The sequence below is a fragment of the Scaptodrosophila lebanonensis genome, unplaced genomic scaffold (assembly GCF_003285725.1).
Source record: "Scaptodrosophila lebanonensis strain 11010-0011.00,11010-0021.00 unplaced genomic scaffold, SlebRS2 tig00000123-arrow-arrow-pilon, whole genome shotgun sequence".
Classification (NCBI taxonomy): domain Eukaryota; kingdom Metazoa; phylum Arthropoda; class Insecta; order Diptera; family Drosophilidae; genus Scaptodrosophila; species Scaptodrosophila lebanonensis.
Window position 1 is genome coordinate 1,994,015 of NW_022060581.1, and position 22,457 is coordinate 2,016,471.

Consider the following 22,457-nt stretch of genomic DNA (forward strand, 5'->3'; position numbering starts at 1 on the left):
TCTCTCGTCCTCTCAACTGTGGCAGGACCCCAAATAGTCTGGTCCAGGACATGGAACATGCAACCATCTCTCAGTCCTTTAGCATAGGATGTTGTGATGGTCTAAAAACTCTGCATTTTTTCGCACTTATTTTTTGTTTCCTGTATTGTTTCACTTTTTTTAAGCGTATAGCCTTACGTTTGATATTTGCTTTATTTTTCTTTATATATATAGATTGTTGCAATTTGTCGTTTGTTTATGAAGCAAGCGAATAAAAAAATGTCCATGTACGAGGGCAGTCCGAAATGTTTCTAGCCGGGCAATGAAGACGACCTCCTATATTAACCAAACTAGGGTATTGTGATGAGGCATCTTTTAATGTGGTTCTGCCAAAATTTCAGCCATATTGATAATATAGTTAGGTCGATATCAGTGCTCTTGTAAATGTGGAAAAAGTCGAATATCCTGCGGTAATAAAGCAACACGCCTACGCCAATCAAAAACGAGATGGACGCTGTCCATCGTTTGCAACTGTTAAGCTCTGGACAGATAAGAGACGTCCAGGACGCCCAAAAATTGTAACCACTAACGAAAACATTGCCAAAATTCACCAAATGGTTCTGCACAGCCGCCGAATCAAAGTTAGGAAGATGGCTGGAACCACAAAGTTATTTAAGGACCGCGCCATCCTATACATCAGCAGTTGCCAGGAATCCATGAATTATGCTTTGAACTGCTTCAGCACCCTCCTTATTCCTCCAGGCCCAGCCCCAACTGACTTCCTTTTATTCCCTAAGCACAAGATTGCGTTTGGGGGACAGAAATGCTTATCGCCTTCGTAAACAACCATTTTGAGGAGCATTTTCGGAGGGTTTGGAGAGGGTGTGTTGACTTAGAAATAGACTGTGTTGAAAAAAATGAATAATTTGTTTATACTGTTGTATCATTGTCAGGCTAGAAATATTTCGGATTGCCCTTGTATTACAATAATGATAATAATAATGATAATAAAAAAAGAATACGACTACAGAAAGCAATACACCTAGGTATATATACTTATATACTTATATATGTATGTATATTGTTGATGTATGCGAATGCGCTGCCATTGTGTGGTGTTTGTGTGGCTGATGGTGGTGTTGTTGGTGGTTGGTGGTGGTTGTGTGGTTTAACAGTCGGTGTCATACCAAGCAGCCAAATTGTTGTTGTCATTGGGTGGCGTCGGCATCGCATCCAAATCAAAATTCAATGCGCCCGCATCGATCTCGCCGACATCCATGTCCATGGAGTAGGGCGATGTGGGTGCACCGCTGGGTGGTGCTGCACCACCACCGCCAGTGCCGCCACCGGCATTGCCAGCACTGCCAGCAGCACCACCGCCTACTGGACTGCTGATCTCGAGGCCTTGCATCGAATCTATTGGTAGAGTATCATATCCTTTTAACAAAATACAAAGAACGAAAGCAAAAAAATTCAAAATTAGTTATTAATTTTATTTCAATTAAGACGCTGGATATTTGCAACAAAATACGCGTTCATTTTAAAAATAGTAGATATATATGTATATAATTATATAGATATAAAATAGATATGTATTCTGTACTTTTCGCTATTCAAGACGGCACATGCGACGAAATGAAGAGAGATGCGAATGCGAGTATCATGCAATAATGGTGAGCATCAATTTTTGTTGTTTGATTTGAAAAATTGAAAACACTTAGAAACAATTGAATTGTAATTTTTTTTGAACAAATAAGCAAACAGAAACAGTGTTGGAAAACAAAACGGATAAGAAATTAAATTTATGTGCTAAACATTTTGAAAACTCTTCACCTAGTTTTGTTGTTCTTTTCCTGGCCAGCACATATTATTTACCTTCACTTATTTATACACGCATAGACAAAATAATAGGTGTGAATTGTTTTCCATTTATGCCTTCATTATTCCTCAAAAAACAGGCTAATTTTCTATAACCTTATCTACAAAACTAACAAGAGAGAGTCTTACAGCCGAATTCCATGGAAATAACGTGTGCAAAGTTTAGTTTCTGTAGCTTTCGAATTGGGGACAGTATGGACGAAACTGTGTAGCGGGGGAAGGAGGGGAGCAGACAGACGGACGGACAGACATGGCTACACAGATTTTTCTTGTTGCGGATTAGGAATATACTCTACATACATGTACACTTTATAGGTTCAGAGATACTTCTTCCTGCCTATTACACACTTTGCACAAACCCAATAAATAAATCCTTTTTAAAGAGTTTCTTAAATACTGTGTACAATTCTAAAGGTAGATAATAATTCCACTTTTGTTTCATCCAAATTAATGAATTCTAATGAACACTATAAGCGAAAGCATTAACAATTCATCTTGTTTCCCTCTCGACACATTAAAAATTTTAGACTTCATACCTTTTTTGTCCATGAGTGTATATATTGTATACTTTAAGAATTTGGTATAGCATCGTCTGTATGTGTGTGTGTGTATTTGTGTGTAAGGGTGTGAGTGTTTACGTGTGGGAGGGTGTGTGTGTGTGTGTGTAAGCTTTTTGCATAGGTCTTTAGACTACAGTTTATGGATTATTGGATAATTGGAGAGTACTGTACTGTGTGGGTATAAGCTGTTATTTGATTGATTTAAATGCTTGTTTTTAAATGATTATTATTCATTTTGATTTTATACTTGATATGAAGAATTTAGTGCTGTTAGGCTGGCTTTACTATATGGCAAGTAATTCCCATTTTAGCAAAGGTGGCAAGAAAGAAAGAGACAGAGAGAAAGAGAGAGAAAGAGAGACCACATTTTCAGTTACTGCTCAAATATAAGTATTTTAAAAATTTTCAATTTATTTCGAACGGACAGGGGCTGATAATTAGAATGAATGGAAAAAGCTTTCCATTGTTCGAGGTGGTGCTACTGATTCGGAATACAATGAATTATGTCGGGCGATGGTTCGAGAATATGTAGTATGTATATACAGTCATGTGAAATATTTTGAGGACAGGATATTGCAGAATCACACTGATTTCAAATTTATTTGGAAACAAGCCGAAAGGAATCAAAAATCAGTGACAAATAACGAAAAAAAAAATGTACTTCAGTAACTTTATTTATCCAAAATTATGCCTATTTATAATAATTAAACCGAAAGGGTATACTAGTATACAAAAAGGCTGAGAGAGAGAGAGAGAGAGAGAGAGATCCAAATATTAAAAAACTCGTAATAACGAATGTAATATAGTGGATAGTTGAAGATAGAATTAGTTTCAAATCATCTGCATACCTAAATATATGAGGAAATGTTCAAATATAAGGAAGCTCATTTATATAATAAAGGGCTAAGATGATTGCCGTTAGAGTTAGAACGGACTAGGGAATGAACTTTCCAATGCAAGTGTCCCTAATATTGTGTCCACATGACTGTATATAGTATAGAATACTATATATATGTAGGTATTTAGAACAGTATTTGCTTCCTATACGAGAAACCAAAATGGAAAACTAATGTAAATAATGGATACTTAATAATTAGCAAATTTCGAGAACGCGTACTATAGAGATTCAATCCTTATAAGAACACTTTGAATTTGTCGAAACTTGTATGGTTAGTCGAGAAATCAACAAGGTATACTGGGAGGTTGAATCTTGATCATTGAACATCGACCTATTTCGATATATTTTTATATAGCTGTATAAGTTGAGAAATAATTTGAGATCAAGATCCAATGATTATAAGGTTGAGATATTATTTGAAATCAAGAACTCAATGAATTTTATGTTTCGCAATAGTAATATATAGAAAGTATAGAGTTCAGATATTATTTGGAGTCAAGATCAAACAAAACGTTCCATTTTAGTTCGATTTTATACCAATAGTGGACTATTTTCGAACAGATTATTATTTTGAAACATATAAATATAATATTAATATAAAATATCACAGAGAATTGAATATCGGATCGGATCCATCATCTAATTGCTGATTTGAAAAGAGCAGTGAATATATGAGTTTTAATTACAAATATAATTGGGAGGTTGAATCTGCATACTCGTCGCATTTTTTTTTCTATAGTGAATGAATGTCATGAAAAAGAAAAATTGTTGCTGGGAGTTTGTTTTCTTAAATGTTGGTTCAGGTTTTTAGTCGGAAAAGGGCTGTAGAGGGTAGGGGGCTTTAAGGTGTTGCAAAGTAGAAGCAGAGGATGGTGCTAGAACTTGTAACTTTGTGGTAGTACTAGAGCTGCAAAACTATCGAAGGCGCTAGCAATAGGTTTAATGGTTTAAAAAATTATGTTTGAACTAATTTAAATGAAGTTTGATGTTTAAATTTTTAAGAATTTTTTGAACTATTAAACATATTTTTGCATTATTTTCAACTTATTAGGAAGTTATATTTGAATAATTTCCACCTTTTCTAAGAAACATGTACGACACTACCGAAAGTATTAAGCCGACCTTCTATAGATAGTTTCGCAGCTCTAACTGTGGTACGGTTAAAAAGGCGCTGAAATGTTTGGGGGAAACCACACGCACACACGGACACAAATGTTATTTAATTTCAATTTGAATTTTGCATATATTTGACATGCAGCCGATTTGGGTTAAATGTTCAGTTCTATTTGTATTCTTATTATATTATTAACTGGGGACATTTGGTGTTAGACTGGCAGTTGTTCAGAGATCTTCAATACCTTGCATACCATGGGAAGAGAATGCAGGATTAGCATCGAACGTGAAAACATTTGATAGAGAATTATGAGCTAAGAGTTGGAGTAAAATGTGTTTGTTGTGTGGGCGGAGAGAAATAGTTTGAAAAATTGAAAAGAGATACGTAGTATTACTTGATAACTTGTTGATTACACATATGTGAATGAATGTCAGGGGAGGTACGAATGTATGGGTTGGGTGGGGGTTAAATATTAGGTTAATTATTGTTAACAATTGAATTGAAGAAGTTTTTCGCTGTTGTTATTGTTGTTTGCTGTAAGATTGTTGGCGTTGAGCTTCCCTTGTAGTTGAGACGTAGGTCGAAGGTTTGTTGGTTGGTCGGTTTATTTGGGGCTTGAGGAACGAACGATCGATTTTTTTTAAAGCTAAGCTACATACCTTGCTGATGGAATGCGCGACCTCCGTGCGAACTGTGCACGCTGGGTGGACCTTGTCCGTAAAGGCCCTCATATGCCTCTTCGGGTCCAAGCATATCCTGTACTCATCACCATCGACGACATCATCGTTGTGATTGTTGATGTTGTGGTTGTATTTAGTTAAATGTAGTGTGTAGGTGTGTGGGTGATTGTAGGTGTGTGTGTGTGTGTGTTTAGACGTTTGATTGTTAGGATTGATCAGAAGTGAAAAGTTGTTAGGAAAGAGACACACAACAACAGACGCGCAAAAGAGGCGTAGTTGTTGAATAGGTGAGAAAATGTTGTTGTTGTGGTGGTTGTGTATTGCAATTGTTGTTGTTGTTGTTGTTGCGGTTGGTGCATGGGTTTTATGTATCAACATCATCATCATCCAGCGGAATTATATTTGCGTTCATTTTTGTTTTTTGTTTGTAATTATGTGCCATTGTTGAGTGTTGTTGTGAGTTTGTCGTTGTTGTTGTTGTTTGTTTTTTTCACACAAAATTAACATAAGGAAAAACAAGAAAAAAATAAATAAATAAATAAATGAAAATGTAAATAAATAACAAAAGAAAATTCAATTCAATTAAAGGAAACAATCAACAAAAGTTAATTTCTTGTGGGAACAAAGGAAGAAATCTAAATTTCTTATGTACGACCCAATAGATATGTATATATATTGATATATGTATGTACATATGGTATGAATAATCAAATATTACCGAACAAAATCTACAACCGATTAACTACATTGCTTAACAACTAATAGATATTTGAAAATTAATTATAAGTTATATACAGAATTATAACTAATTTGTGTAGTCAAATTTCAATTTGAAAAAGAATGCCAAACAATAACAAATGTTTTTAAATACATACATATGTTTTCAAAATTTTATAAATCTTTGCAAATATATTTACAAGCATTGCGCACTCAACATCTGAACTGAGATGGTAAAAAGTGCCTGGATAACATAAATTGCATCCTAAACTCCTTCCTTTTTCGTTTGTCGTTATTTCCTCTTCTTTTTCTTTGCGCCATTTTGTGAGGAGGCTTATATTTGATAGGCTTTTTTTAGTTGCTCACTGGTTAAAACTTCGTTAGTTAAAAAGTGAATTTATTTCATTTTTAACAAAACAAAATATTTGGTGTTGTATTTACTGAAACTATTTTATAAAACTAAAAGCCTCCGTTTGAAAATGTAAAAATATGCTAATATCTTAAGCGTGTTAGAAGATTACAGTATAACTGGAAAAGTATCGATGAATGATTTAATACAATCAAGTCCAGTTTAAGCCTTCTTCATCACATAAATACTATAGAGGTATTCTTTTTTTAAGAACCGGTCTCCAAGTATTTATCTTCATATATCGTGCAACACCCGATTGTCTTAATATACCCCATTATATTGAATTTGAATCACAATCGGAGGCACACATCTACAGCGGCAGATGGATTGAGTAAACAAGCGCAGAAGAAATTAAAAGACAAGAAACTAGGATTAAAAGTTATAGATAAACTAAAGATCTAAATCCTAAATCCTCAAATGTACAGAATTTGTTGTAAAATATATTTATTTCTATGTTTGTAGATATTTATAGAAGAGGGGAAGGACATACCTGTAGATCCGGACCCATGCCCAGATCGGCATTAGCCCAAATATTGTTGTCTTCACGCAATAGCGAATTGGTTAGCTCGATGGACAGACGCTTCTTATAGTCCTGCGGCTTATCCTCGCTCATGCGGAAGAGTACGGCGGCCGCATAAGTGGCAACACCCTCGTTGCGTGAATGCAATAAATCGGTTAGCGGGCCGGTGGCGCCCTCCTGTTCAATAATTTCGGCGCCCTCCTTGTCGGCAGCCAACTCGCAAAGGACACCCGCAGCCACTCGCTAATGAAAGCGAAATCACACACACACCATTAGTACATGTGCTGTCCATAAACGTGTATGGGTTGCTTACCTGTATATTTTCGATTTCGTTGAAAAGCAAACGTACAAATATCGGAATGACCGACTGTTGGCGTATGAGCGTCCGATTGTGCGACTCTCGTGCCAGAATGTGTAGAGCCCCGACAGTGCCCTCAACAATCTCCTCCATGCGCACGCCATCGGCATAGGCTGAGGGCTGCTGCGAACCCGTAGTGGCAATGGATGAACGTTGCTGTGCGGAAAATTCAAATAGACAGAAGGATTAGACATTAAATACTATTAATTGTAATGAACAATAAATAGCACAAGCAAAATCGTCAGCTAATGGTGAAAAATTCATAAATACAAAATTTCCTTATATCTCTTTTCCCAAACAAACAAGTTATCTTACTAAGAAAGACTTTATCCGATTTCCTAGAATCTTATTAAACGAGTTAAGACAATTTAATCACAAATATGTGGACATAAATCGAAAAACTGATATTAAAGACGTCTTCAAGGCTTATGCTATTTGGGTGACCACAGTTGTTTGGATTTACTTACGCGTTCTGTGTCTTGGAAGGCGCGCATCAACAGGCGCACTAAATGATGGATGGCGCCGTGTTCGCGTAGCGGCGCATGATTGGCCGGACAGAGGGCCAGATTGCGTATAAGTCCAATGACTGCCTTAATTAGTGGCCAACGCGATGGCGGATGCAATAGCTTGACAATGACAGACAGACCATAATTGAGACGTACGGCGTTCTGGGCCAGCTCCGAATCGACATGGCGTGATGTTAAATGGCGTAAAGCGCAGACAGCCGGTTCGGTTATCTCCTCGCGGTCGCCGGCATTGATGATGGTGCGGACGAGTGCATCGACACCGCCCACCTGGCAAACAGTGGCCTTGTTGCGCTGATTATTGCACGTCAGATTCGAGAGTATGCCAGCAGCACAAGTAACCACATTGACATCGGTCGAGCCCAGTACTTGGACCAAAGACTGCAGCAGAGCCTCTAGACCGTCCACCTTGGTGGCAGCATCCGACAGATTGCGCAACGTCCACAGGCAGTTCTGGACGAGACGCGGCGACATATTGCCCAAATGCATAGCGAGGGCCTGCATACCGCCGGCATCAACAATGGCCGGCTTGTTGCTGGAGCAGACCGAGAGAACTTTGAGGACACGCGATGTGGTCCAAAGGAGCTTCTCGTAGTCGTAGGAGCGCATAATGCGGACCAGTTCGTTGGGACCGCCAGAGGCCAAAATAATCAGTTTACTCTCCTGGTTGCCATAGGCCAGAATCTGCAGACAGTCGGTGACAATGGCCAAGAACTTGACGTTGTTGCGCTGCAGCAGTGTGACCATCTTTTGGAGGCCACCGGCGAGTCGGACAGCCATCTTTGAGCCGTCTTGATGGAGCAGAAGATTGTGGAGCGTGGTGATGGCATAGAAGAGTACGCTCTCTACGGGAGAGGAGAGCAGCTTGACCAGTGCCGGTATGCCGCCACTCTTGAAAATGGCCAACAGACCCTGGCGATGATGCGACAAATTATGCAGCGTTCCAACGGCGGCTTTGGTGCTCTCCAGATCGTTGCTGTTCGAGATGGCACGCACAAGGGCAGCCACCATCTGGGGACTGTTCATGATGGCGTGACGCGAGGCCTCTTTCTTGGAGAGTTGGTGGACCATCATGGCGGCCTGCGAGACCACAACCTGATCCTCATCGTTCAACAGCTTGATCAGTTCTGGTATGGCACGAGTGGCCAGTTCAGCATCATCCTGATAGTTGATCAAATTGACAACGGCATGTTTCAGCATCTGCGATGGTTCCGACAGACGCTGCACTGCCGTCGGTTGTTGAGGATCGAACTGTGTCGATGGTATTTCAATGCCCTCCTCCAATGTCTCGGGGAACATGGCAGCGCGAACACGTTGAGAGCGTGTCTGACTCAGCTGCTGATTCATATCATCGACCTGATCCTGTGTGAAGTTCTGCGGAAATCCAGTATCCAGATCGAACATAAGCGGATCACCCTCCATTTCCTCATCCTCCTTCCCAGACAGCGACGGCACTTGGGTAACAGCGCCCGAATGGATGCCAGAATCGCCCAAATACGAGTTCTGCTGCCACATCAACGTCTGCTCCTTAGCCGAGACCATAGGTGGCAAGTCCGGCGGATTGTATTGGTTGTTGTGGGACACTGTAGAAAAACAAGATGAGGATTATTATCTTTAACTCAAACAATTACAAACTACACTAACAACTACTCGTAGAACTTTAAGATTTTCTAATTAATAATAATGCAACTGCTGTGGGTTTTTTATCCAAGATTTAGAAATACCATACTACACTTAATGGAAATTCAAATGACCAATTCATAATTTTTCACACGAAAGATTTCTAAAAGTGTCTGTGAAAGAGCTATAGTTCCAAGTATAGTTCCTAGTATATAAGGCTCTTAAGCACCTATTTAATTAGAGAGATCTTCGAGATAGGTGGGCTTTTGGTGACATTTTAGGAAAGAGATTCTGCGTGAGCAGATGCCGGTTAGTCAGTACTGACTAAGTAAAGCTCGTGTGTGATCTACATATGTATATTTACATCACGTTGTTTGCCTTTTCGAGCTTTAATTATGCCAGCTCATGGGTTACTTTGTGTGCTTCTGTTTACGCACGAATGGGCGCATTACCACGCCCACTCCATGGCAATGCATAATGCAGGCAGGCAGGCGGCAGGCAGAGAGCGTTCACGTTTCATTTCCCTGATCGATTAAAGGCTTTTTGTGCTTAATACTCAAGTGGGCCAAACACTGAAGTGGCGATAGCGTTGGCAGCATAATTCATGATGATGTGGAGATGCTGTTGCCTGCCGCTTGCTGCCTGCCTGGTGCCTGAACACTAATTAAATTCTGTAAAAAATAAAAGACTCAAACGAGAGAGCTGGCAGGAGCAACAGCAGCAGAAACTGGCGGAAAGTTCAACCAAGTCGAAAATGAGGGAACACAAAAAGGCGCAACGCCAAAGGCTGCCAGCACACACACACATGCACACATGTGTGTTTGAGTGTATGTCTGTGTATGCGAGTGGGTGGTTTGTTTGCAGAGATGATGCTGTCAAAGGGTATAACACGCCACCCCCAACCCCACTCTCAACATTTGCACAGAATGCAAATGAAGTGGCAACAACAACAACTGCCACAAAGAGCTTTTTTTTGTTGTTCTTTTTCCCCTTTAGCTGCTCGTAGGCGGCATAAAATTTTAAATTACAAAAACAAAAAGTACATATGGACTAACCATCCATCCATCCAGCCAGCCATCCACCCACAGGACATTGGATGGCTGACGCACATATTTTAGTTGAAAATGTCAAAGGGACAGAGAGAATGAGAGAGCAAGGAAGAGGCAGAATGGTAGAAATTAAAATGGAAAGACATGCACTTTTGTCTGAAAGGCGAACAATTTGAAGTGAGAAGGTGGAAGAGGAAGGGAAGGCCGGCCGTTTGGTTTTTTGTTTTATTACAGCTGCACCCCCCTATTCTAATGACTTTGTTTCAAATTCAAATCCCAGAGAACTGTTGATATTTACGATTCACAAAGTTGCAATCTCTTTTATATAAAGTATTAAGAGCTTGGCTAGAATACTACAACTTTTGTTTTGTTAATGGTTTGAAACTCAAAGAGTTGGCAAAAACGCAATTTAGATAACGACTACTGACCTAATTGAATTCTGCATGATTTTATGGCAGGTATTTTGATCTGTTGCTATTAAATTCTGAATGTTTTCAGACATACTATATTAAAACTGTTTTAGGCAGCTATAAGAGTTTGTGTCTGACCCAACAAATAAACACTATATCGATTCGACTATACAAAAATAAGAGTCAACTTTTCCACAGCCCCACCATATTCCTAAGACCTGCTCATTCCTTTTCAACCACTAGTCAAGTCAGTTGTCATATCTCCAGTCCTACTGTACAATACCTAAGAAAATTAGACTTATACAATAAAACTTACGCTATCAAAGTTCCAATTATATCAGCTAAAGAAACCGGCATAATTGAATTCAGAGTTTTCTGATATTCGAGTTCCTAAGCTGCGTTATTGTTTTTTCTATTCTCTTAGAGCTGACCACAAATAAATTTAAATACAACTACCGACCTAATTCTGCATTCTGCATTTTTAGAGACAGATATTTGTCGATAATCAAATGTTCACCGTATCCAGTGAAAGGTAATCCCTATAATCTGATTAAGACCATTTACTTACTTGTACGATTCTGTGCTGGCATATAACTCATCTTGGTGATAGAGGCGATTTACACCACACCTGCAAGAATAAAGAAAATAAAAATGTTTGTAAGTTTAAGCAAAATAATTTGGGCGGAAATATAATTGTTTGTTTAATGTTAATGTGTGTGTGGGTTAAATATTTTAAAGCCACAATATGAATCAAAGAAAACTCAAGCCGAGCTATGTGTGCACACAGTGAGATATATGTATGTACATAAATATGTACATACAATGTATCTGTTTATATAGGAGGCCCAAAACGAAAGCAGCGAAGCAGGTAGAAAGAGGGCAACAACAAAGTGCCATACATAGCACAAACATACAAGAGTCGAGCATTACTCATTTCTTGTACATTTCCGTTGTGAGATTCGAGATGCCGCAAACTAAACAAACACACTTAAACATAATTATGTGTGTATTTGTGTTGCGTATGTTAAGCTTGCTACCTGGTTGGGGAATACACCAACCTCGACCGACTGATAAACATTCAGTACAAACCTTTAAAATTAATTCGAGTTTATTTTATGTGGTTCTTTCAATCTTTGTCACACACACACACACACACACACACGTTCACTTCCACAGAAACAAACAAAAACCATAAACAACGGTATTTAACAAAATATATTAATTTATTTTGACTCGAATTTTCTTGTACTTATTCTTCTTCCAAAGGGCAAGCCTTAAAACTTGTTCTTGTGCTCGCGCAGCCAACAAACACGACCGACCGACTAGCACGTTCAACAAAAAGAAACAGACAAATGACTGGCAACCGACCGACCGACTAACTGAGGCAAGTGACGGCGATGGCCGCCGCCACAGTCGGTAGCATCGGGCGCATCACAGTGCAGCGTACAGTGAAGTGTAGAGTGTAAGAACGAGAGAGCAGCAGTAAAGAAAATGCACAGCATACACATAAGTGGGAGGAAGCAACAACATAAATGTACAAGTGAAATGCAGCCCAGTGTTGCCATATATTCTTAAGTGACATACATATCAAAATTAAATATTAACTATTACAAAACGATCTAAAACAATTACATAAGATAACCACATTTAACACATATATAGTGTGTGTACTTCTTTTGAAATGCATATAAAATAAATAATAATTGAGTTAAAATCTAACTCGTGCAGAGTTGGCAACTCCTTTACGTGCGTATGTATGCAGTTTTGTATACAATCTGCTACGGCACACAAATGCACATGAGAAATACATACATACATACATATACTCATTATTCGATTAGTGAAATCACAATATAATTTAAATGTACGAATTAACTAATTCAATGAAGTTGTGTCTATGGTTTTGTTTACTATTCCCTCAAAATAAATATTCACACGAATATACATACACACAAGCAAATGTGTACACATGTATACAATTTGTACGCAATACACAAGTGTGCGTGAGCACACCACACCCCCGCGACTACTTGCTAATGAACTAAATCCATACACACACATGTGTATATGTTTTCTATGCGCACTTGGTACTATTGTTGGTAATGTTTTCTTTCACACATCAATTTTGTTTAATATTACCCCGAAATATTAATTAACTGCTTAATATTTCAACTACTTACCGCGTCAATATTAGTTCAATCTGCTTTAAAGCAGGTTTTAAATGTTATACTTCACACTAAACTAAGAAAATATCTGTACAACAAATTTTCGACTGCGAAAACTATAATGGCGACAACGACGACTGAGTTAGCGACGGCACCATACCGATACTTGTCCGCACGATTTTCGATAGCTAGATTGCCAACCTGCTTCAATTGCGTAGTGGCCGCGCTGGAAGTGTTTTAAACCTGAAATGATTTCTATAAAATGTTTAATCCAATGTTATGTTTAATGGGATAATACTAGATTACTTTGGAATACAAATATGTATATTTTGAGATTATTCACTTCACAGTCTTGGTTTCATAGCTCTTATACTAAGTATGCGATGAGGCGACATTGTGCGCGCCATTTCCTCCTCGGGCTGCAGAGGCAATTCTGCGTTGCTTTTCCATAAACTTCAATAAAGTATCTTGATTACGTTCCATTCCACCAAAGAGCTGCGAAGCACCAAAATATGCAGCAACAGCGGAAGCAGTTAACAACACAACAACAACGGCCAATCCACCCAAACAAGCAAAGAACATAATGGTCGCAATCGTAAGAAGAGTTCCTATAAATTAATAATAATTAAGCCTCAATATACATGTGATTGTCTGTATATTTATGATCTGACCTTCGAGTACTAAAATCCCAGCAAATGTCAACACCATAGCAGCAATTCCGAAACCAACTATGATTAGAAAAGGTAGAATGAAAACGAAAAGCGCGGCCAAGGCACAGATAGCTTTGTGGGGATTACGCACGCACCACAAGACAATTGCATCGAAGGCTTCATATCCGCCCAAATCGTACATGGCAAAATTTATAATACGTCGCACTTGCAGCCCTAAATGCATAGAGTCTTAATAAGCTTGCTCACTACAGGATATTGAACACTTACAGAGCTTATTAAATGCCTCAACAGCGACATCCAGCAGTGCTTCCGGGTTGATTGATAATCCACCGGAGTCATTGGTCCAAAACGATCTGCCATTCTGATCAGAAGCTATGTCTGCGTCGGATTCATAATTCCTTTGGTTCTGCGACGTGCAAAGAGCAATGTGTTAAGGTAGCTGGGACCGGTCTGGTGTTGACTTACCATTTTAGTGACTACGTGCTATTGATTTCAAATTGTTTGATGGCAACCTGCTATGCACATTTCGTAAGCGTATAATTTTGTTTTTATGTCACCTTTCTGCCGAAACGCTCGAAGAATTAAAAACAATAGGAACAATACCAAAAAGTAAACACCACAGAGCTGTCAACTCGACAAACTAAATAGGGCTGCCGTGCACGCCAAGGCAATTAAATCGTTAATATTTTGAATACATATGTATGTACATATCTGTATGTAGAAACTACGTTCAATTTAAATTGATTGAGAGGCATATTGCGACATGCATATACATATGCTTTAACCAATAATTTATTTGCCTGCTATATTTATATTGTAAACATTGGTATGGCATGAATAATGGCAATGTACATTTATATATAGGTTTGTACGCAGAGTTTGCGTGTTTTCAGCACATTTCCAACAGTTGCTGCTCAGTGCAGAAGAAACCGCAACCCGTTAAACGGAGGACGCTCAGTCACCCGCTCCGCCAAGAGATGCTCACCATGGATGGTCATGCCGCAGCGAAGTTTGGGCGCATGTGCAACATTCAAATGGATCGTTGGCGTACAGTCTGTTTTGAGCGGCAGCCACCCATAAACCTGAGACTCCAACAACGGCACACCCAGTGGGGTGCGACGCTCCAGCTGTGCCACCTCAGTGTAACGCAGAAAGCGCTCCGGCTGCCTTGGTTTTCGCTGCTCATGGTGGGCATAGAACTTGCTTGTTAGGGGAGAAACTGTCGAAAAACTTAGGGATGAACTTGCTTCAATTTGGTTTGAAACGTACCTTTGGTAACGGGCACGAAAGATTCAGTCAGACGAATATGTCTGTTCGACTTCTGGATGAGTTCCTTCTCAAATGCATAGGGCAGTGGACGCGGATCACCTTCGTGGTGTTCATCGCCATCTTCCTCATTATCTGCATCGTCTGGCAGCAGCCCTCCTCCATTGGATACCATGGCCAGCCGCTGCTCCGTGGCGGGTCACGTCTAAGGCGTCAGTGCCGCAAGTGAAAGCGCTGCCGAAACCACACACACACTCGCATACGCAAATCAAAGACTCGACTCGGCAATGTCTTTTCATTTATAAAAGTTGTGCTCATTAAACTTTTGCCTTTGTTGTTGCTGCCACTGCCGGCTTTGACATGAAAGGCTTCGCTGGGCGCCCAACACCCACATCGCAACACACACACACACACAGACACACATCCTGAGAGACGCGCGCGCGTGCAAATGCCAAACGGAGACGAAGACGGAGGAACCAATAGCTGTGACAGGTTGCCTTAAAGGGCGTGTGACCCACAATGCCGCACTGGCGGCCGCGTCATCAGTAAACATGGGTTGCGGCTGCGACCCACTGCTTGCAACACGAACTCCATAGCATACAAGTAGAAACAAACGTACGTACATAAAGGTATGGGGAGCGGCATCGCCATTTAATATTTGCAGAGGGGCACATGACCCTAGAAAGTTTTTGCAACTTGAAAGACTTTTACGCGAATATGGAACAGTTTCCATATTACACTGAATAGCCAGCTTAAGGAGCACTCCTTTCCAAAATTATTATTCTAGAAACTAGACTACAAATCCCGCAAACCACTGGACATAAAAACGTAACAGCTCTGCTACTTTCTGCTCGACAACTAAATTTCTCTTTAAATTTACTTTTTAAGGTCATAAGTTGAAAAACTTCGATTTCACGATTCAGTTGGTGGACTTTTCGGTGTTTTCAAAATAAATAACAAGGAATACATAGGAAAATTATAACATACTTGAGGATTCCTTTTCTGCAAAATGGACTCAATCCGTCAGTCTGTTCGTCTGTTCGAATGTATGAACATCGAGAATTTTCAAACCATAAAAGATAGAGATATTGAACAAGGTATGTAGACCTGTCTTATCCATAATGCATCATTATTTTATATAGTTGGGATCGGTTCCAAAAATCTTCTTCGTTTATAGAGATATCAAAAAAATTAGGTACCTATTTCTTTGTATTGTGCTTAACCTTAATTTGAAAAATAATAAAATTGCTAAGTGGAAAAAAAGAATGCAGAATATGAAAAAAGGTTCAGTTTGCAGGCCTAAATCTATCAAAAAACTGTATATTAATCGACCATAGAAGGTACATATATCATGCCTTCGCCTGTTGCTATTATAGAAATAATTGCACGGAATTGATTTACTATATATTTTCATATCCAAAATTCGACTGGATAAGGCTTAACAACTTTTTCACGCCCAAAAGCACGGAATAGAACAGAGCTTTGAGAATTTATTCCAAAGAGTATCCAAAATTCGGTTGGATACGATTTAAAAAATAAAAAAACTTTTAGTGCCAAATAGCTCAAAAGTCTTTGCAAATAGAACACATCTACAAATTACAATTCCGCAAAATTTGATGAAAATCAGAAAGGGGATCCTGCCTCTAGATGTAGTATATATACATAGTGCATCTGCTTTGAAAAACTATTACCTATAATGTGAAGTTTGTAATTTAGTGTTGAAATACCGCATTACCCACACACGGAGCCTACTTTTCCAAACTTTGCCAATCGAACGTCATCGGTTGGTACAGAAAGTAACCCTTGAAGTGTGCAGCGATTTCCGAAAATAAACTGGCCCATTTATTCAAACACATAACCACATACCTAACATGTATATACGAGCATAGATATATATATATATATATATATATATATATATATATATATATATATATATATATATATATACATATATATGGCATTGCGTGAACGACAATTTGCCATCCTATTGTCAGCTCTGCTCCGCCCACTATCAATAAACAAAGAAAGAAGAAGTTAAAGAAATAAAAATCCAATCGAAACAACAATCCACGCCACGAACACATTTCGTTCCAATTAATGTAATTAATTACGCACATAAAAATTAATTACAGCCAACAAAAACGAACTTAAATAGTTCACACGCATATGCAAAGTTTCTTTACACATTACTAATAATATAAGTACACAAATTAAATATCAATAAAAATATAGAGATGTATATATATATAAATATATGTATAGTTGTGACTATAATCAGAGGGAGCTCTCGTTTATTGCGGCCGATGAGTCAGGATTCTATTATTAACTTAAATAGCTAAACGCTATGTGTTTTATTTACTTAATATTATCCTCAGTTCTCCCTAAATTCTAGCTGGAAAACCATCGCTATATACTTAACACCTGATGTTTTTTAATATACATATGGGGGCCTTACCGGCGTTCGAATTCGATCAAATTTTTTGAAATCACTCAAATTTTTACAATTCCGAAGTGGGAAAGAAAAGTCTTTCATATTATGGTATTGAAACGAATTCGAGAAAATCTCGAAAAGGAAGAAAATCTCTGTCGTGGAAGCAAGCCAATTCTCAAGTTTCGTTTAACGAATTTAATTTCAAATCCTAAGTGCAAAAACAAAGTCCTTCCTTTTTCCATTTTCTTGGAAACAAATTCGAGGTAGTCTCTCATTTTGTAGAAATCGATTTTGAAAAATTTAACCAAACCCGAAAACGGGAATAGCTCTTTTATATTTTAACTATTTAACTATTTTCTGGGACACGTTTATCAATTCATTTAAAAAGCCTGCAATACCGAGACCATTTCATTTCGCAGCAAACGAACGTGCAAGGAACGTTGAGATGGAATCGATTCCAACTTAACAACTTTTTTAAAAATTATATATACCCTATGTACAAGAGTATAAAATTACCGGAAAGTAAATTTATAAATGTTAATTAAGAGAGTAGAGACGGCCCATTTCGGGGCCTGTGCAAATCCCAATTTGAAATGCGGGACGCAAAACTGCAGGCTCCCAAAACGAAAGGCGCCTTCGAACGGAATTGTCACAAATTTTTACCACTTTTGCAAACTTGCTCTCCCAACTTCGAGCTTTCTCTGGCAGAATACATATATATAGATATAGTAACAGAAATCAGTCGAGTTCGAGTCGTTGTCGAACGATTTTGGAACAAGTTGCCGTGTTCAAAGCGCTTCTGGATAAAAGTCGCGATAGGCGAGCGTGTCGATATATTCGGGTCGCCGACAGCTGAATAGCTGGTGGGGCAGCTCCTTGTGGGCGTGTTTCTCCAGCAATTTGCGTGTTTTCTCCAGCAGAACAGCTTCGTCGAATTTCACGCGCTGTACAGTGGTTTTGCGCAGAATTGATTGCACAAACTGCGACCACACCGATCCCGCACCCGATGGCGCCTCCTCCTGCGACTGTGTTGGCGCTTCTGTTGCTGACTCAGACGTCGTGTGAGACTGCTGTTGTTTGGAGTCGTTGCTGGGCGCCTCGGAGACCACACTTTGGCTCTGGGGCTCTGTTGGCGCGGCTGTGGGTGAAATCGAAGTTGTGCCCTTCGTTTCGACATCCGCTGAGCTGAGCGACTTGGGCGGCTTCAGCTCCTCCATGAGCGTTTGTAGACGGTCGACTGTTTCGGACATGCGCTTGCGAAAGTCCACAATGCGACGCGTGTATTTGAAGAGATCGCGCTCCTCCAACGCATCCAGCTCGATGACATGCAGTGTGCTCAACTCCTCCTGTGTGAGCAGAGGCGTAAATGGTAGCGCTGTCTCGCTCGTGCCCATCACATAGACGCGATGCATAAACTCTTGCATGGCTGTGGTGTTCATCATGGCGTTCTCATAACTAATCCGTGCCTCATAGATGGCATTGCGTATGATGGTCTTGTCGCTGTCACTGTTAGCGTCGGTGGTTTCATTATTTTCCACATCGCTCGCCACATGAGGCTCTGTCGTGGTGTCATTAACAGTCGCCTTATGGCGATAGTTCAGATTGTCGAGCACCTCGGCGAGATGACGACGCGTCGTCTCACCATCGGATTGAAAATTAAGCAGCCCCAAACGTTGGATAACTTGTATATTGGCCGCATATTGTTGCTCCAACTCGTACAATTGCCACAACGAGCGCATCCGACCCTCGTACTCCTTTTGGGCGCCTGTGCCGAGCACACTGCTTATGTTGCCATCATACAAACGCAAGCCGCGTATGAAAGCCACATCCATTGTAAAATTGTCCATAAAGTTTAGCACGTAGTTGAGGGTTTCCTCGGCGCTGGTAAACTGTTCGCGTCGCTTTCCAAAGAACTCGTCCAGATCGCTGACCGTCAGCTGATTGCGCGACACTTCGCTGCTCTGCGCACTCTGATTTGACTCGCGTTCCCTGCGGATTCGCTCAAAGTTTCCCACGAGAACATCCGCCGCTGGCTGCTGGAATTCATCATACACCTCAATGTCAACAGCCAGACTGGCGGTTTGGGCCTTGCCCGCTTCCTGGGCGTTGCGCGGCTCCCCAGGGAAATCGGACAAGCCGCTCGATTGGCAGGGCGGCGTCCATTGTTCCTGCGCTGCCACTCGCTGTTTCCGACTGCGCTCCAACAGTGCCTTCTCACTGAACTGCGACAGATCGAGTGTGCTGTAAAAATCCTCCTTAATATCGTGACAGCAGTGGAGCGCTGACATGTCCATGGGATGCGCCTCTGTATTGAAAATATACGCGCCTGCCTGCACCACACAGACATCGTCCTCCGAGTCCAGTTGCTCGCCATGCTCGCCGTTGTTGTGCAGAAAATTGTCCTCGTCGAACAGCAGATACAAATACTTGCTGGTCTCGGCCAGAAAGAACGACTCCATGCGATTATCCTTCTCATGGGTTACCACGTTGCGAATCTGTGTAGAAAAAATTAAATTGCACAGAATTCATGATGGGGGAGAGTTTCTTTCCTGTTTTTAAAATATTAAGACAGTTTGGACATCCAAGGCTTCCAACTCATAGATAAATCACTTCATTTCAATTTTAAAAACGTTCAATTATGGGACTGATGACAAAGTTCTACACAGAGCAATTATTTTTCCCTTCCCATTAAATCCAATTTTAAGCCCAGTTTGAGTCTCGAGTATCTATTTTGAATTCAGTTTGGTTTTGCGATATTTAGCTTTAATTTTGAAAACGTTCGATCATTTGATTGAGGTTCCAGAAACTTGCCATTGACTTGCCATTTAGGTAAGCTCATCTCAAATACATACTGGATTCGATTCAAATTTGATTGACGCTTTAGAAACTAAGTGTTGGACATACATGTGTAGATCTTATGATTGCATGTGTTTTTATGCTTTATTTAAATTTTGACGTTTCATTTAAATAATTTACTGCAAAACAAATCCATTTTGCACGCAGTTTGGGTCTCCGATATCGTTTAACAGTTTGATTGACAATAAAAGATATAGAACTCATGATTTCCGAATTTTTGACTCGTCTATTAAATGAGATTATCTAAATGAATGCTATTGTGCTACAGTATCTAGTTTTGATTTCAGTTAATCAGTTGATTGACGTTTCTAAAAAGCTGAGAAACTTAGTTCTGGACATAGGTCACATGATTTTAAGTAAATTGTATGTGTTTCCGAAATCCACCAATGCGGATGCCAGATTTATAAATACACTCAATTTTTAATATGATTGAGTTAAATTTTCCCCACTAGCCACATAGCTGAATCATTCTTCGACTGCACTTAGTTTGGTTTAATTCGGAAATGGGAACAGGCTTCATTGTTTTAATTCTAACGCATTGCGAGTTTCCCTACCGCTTCACTGAGGATACTTAAAGGAGAACATGTAGCGATATATAGAAATGGGAAATAGTTAATTTTAACTTAACAGAGAGAAAACTGTGTATGATAAAGCTATACCATCTTAAATATACTGAGGTGAATGTGAGGTGTAAACTATAATCACTGCCTGATTGGCATTATGTTTACTTACTGTTGCATAACCGCACTTAGTCTTGGCGCTAAACTCAATTGTTTCCAGCATGTGCTCGCCCAGCTCCAGAAGATATTCGTTTTTGGTGGCGCGGTAGAGATACATGGCTGACTCAATCAGTTCGGGCCGCAGTGGATAGACCTCGCGATTGGCGGCCGCTTCGCCAGCCGCAATGTTATAGAATTCAGGCAGGAAGCCATACTTCTTCCAAACGCCTATGTAACGTGTCATGGTGCGTAGAGCGGGCTCAGTATCGCCGACAATGCTGAGTATACCCGGCCAGAAGGATTCCAGAGACTGGAAAACAGGCAGTGTGACATGACCTTTGTTCATGCCCACCCACACATACCAGTCTTCCTTGCGCATATAACGATCAATGGGTTCGCGGGCCTCATGGAACATCTGCAACAATTCCGGTCGATTCAGCAAAATGGCACCCTTCACCAAATACTCGAATAGCGAATCGACACCCGCACCAATACCCGAGTCTAGGGCCGTCCAGCGACCACTCTGCACATCAATGTGATTCCCAAATAGGCCAATGGGTGAGCGGCGCTCCCAAAGCGCGTAAACTGCCTGAAGTGCGACCTCTTCGTAAATGCTGTTCCCCGTTAGGCGGCTAAGCGTGCCGAACTCGACAAGGAAGGTACCCACACCGGCTGTACATGTCACTGAGGTCTCACCCTTAGGCACACCATAGCGCAGATTCACCGTGCCATACGGCATGCCAGTGTTTGTGTCGAATGCGGGCAGCAAGCGACGTGCCACGTCCTCGGCCATGCGCAGCAACGGTCCCTGGCAGGGCCAGCCAGGCTCCAGTTCAACACCGGCGCGTCGCGACAACAAATGCGCGGAGAGTAGCCCGCCCACTATGCGTATATTCGTTTCAAAAACCGATACATTGATGTCCCTGTCGAAATTCATCTTCTGTGTGAGCAGCGTGCAGACGCGACGAAACTCCGTATAGTTTCCCATGGTGGCCAGCGTGTCGAGTGCATCGATTAGCGTTAGCGAATAGCTACCCCAAGTGTCGTGGCCATCGCAGGTCAACGGACGCAGCTCGTCATAATTGGATGCGTGTCGCAAATAGCCATCGTAGGCGTGCTGAAACATGCGTCGCACATCTTCACTGCAAGCATACATATTCATACTCCCCTTCTCAACATTTATACAAATGAATATTAATTACGTACCGCAGTTCCAGTCTACGTGTCCGTGTGTAGTGCTTTTGAGAATCACTCAATGTGGCTAAGCTGAGCAGCGCCAACAATGCACTTACTGTGTACAAGTACATGCTTGACTTTGGCATATTTGATAATGTCCGAGCCATGATCTACGCGCCGCTAATTAAATTACTATAGTTATGAGCATTATCGAGACTATGCGGGTAATGAATGCGTTGCGGCAACGTCATTAAAACGCAAAACAAAAATCAGCTGTTGGCGCTTAATGTGTAACTGGGAATGTTGTTGACCAATGCCATGAATAAACCGACATAACGGTTATTAAATGACTGATGCATTGTCACTTAAACAAGCAATGGTACTTCTCATTGCACATTTAAATTAAATTAATTTCTTGCTCAAAATATCTAAAAATCGTTGACTTGACGCGTTT

General features: G+C 40.3%; 4 protein-coding genes across 4 annotated transcripts; all 4 read right to left on the reverse strand.

Moving 5' to 3' along the window:
• Window positions 1–168: 168 nt before the first annotated feature.
• Window positions 169–13,007, reverse strand: LOC115628662 (armadillo segment polarity protein). The gene is made up of 7 exons (XM_030524830.1): window positions 12,897–13,007; window positions 11,285–11,344; window positions 7,581–9,220; window positions 7,069–7,269; window positions 6,726–6,998; window positions 5,089–5,185; window positions 169–1,416 (listed from the first exon to the last, which is right to left on the reverse strand). Exons 2-7 carry the CDS (start codon window positions 11,313–11,315, stop codon window positions 1,148–1,150), a joined length of 2,511 nt encoding a protein of 836 aa, XP_030380690.1. The 5' UTR covers window positions 11,316–11,344; window positions 12,897–13,007; the 3' UTR covers window positions 169–1,147.
• A 176-nt stretch (window positions 13,008–13,183) lies between these two features.
• On the reverse strand, window positions 13,184–14,171 carry LOC115628736. The gene is made up of 4 exons (XM_030524940.1): window positions 14,018–14,171; window positions 13,820–13,958; window positions 13,553–13,765; window positions 13,184–13,489 (listed from the first exon to the last, which is right to left on the reverse strand). Exons 1-4 carry the CDS (start codon window positions 14,018–14,020, stop codon window positions 13,254–13,256), a joined length of 591 nt encoding a protein of 196 aa, XP_030380800.1. The 5' UTR covers window positions 14,021–14,171; the 3' UTR covers window positions 13,184–13,253.
• A 189-nt stretch (window positions 14,172–14,360) lies between these two features.
• Window positions 14,361–14,993, reverse strand: LOC115628769. The gene is made up of 2 exons (XM_030524984.1): window positions 14,822–14,993; window positions 14,361–14,771 (listed from the first exon to the last, which is right to left on the reverse strand). The coding sequence occupies exons 1-2, from the start codon at window positions 14,991–14,993 to the stop codon at window positions 14,467–14,469; spliced, it is 477 nt and encodes a 158-aa protein (XP_030380844.1). The 3' UTR covers window positions 14,361–14,466.
• A 2,043-nt stretch (window positions 14,994–17,036) lies between these two features.
• LOC115628669 (ER degradation-enhancing alpha-mannosidase-like protein 2) lies at window positions 17,037–22,377 on the reverse strand. Its single transcript, XM_030524838.1, has 3 exons — window positions 22,034–22,377; window positions 20,841–21,969; window positions 17,037–19,747 (listed from the first exon to the last, which is right to left on the reverse strand). Exons 1-3 carry the CDS (start codon window positions 22,168–22,170, stop codon window positions 18,041–18,043), a joined length of 2,973 nt encoding a protein of 990 aa, XP_030380698.1. The 5' UTR covers window positions 22,171–22,377; the 3' UTR covers window positions 17,037–18,040.
• Between the last annotated feature and the right edge of the window lie 80 nt (window positions 22,378–22,457).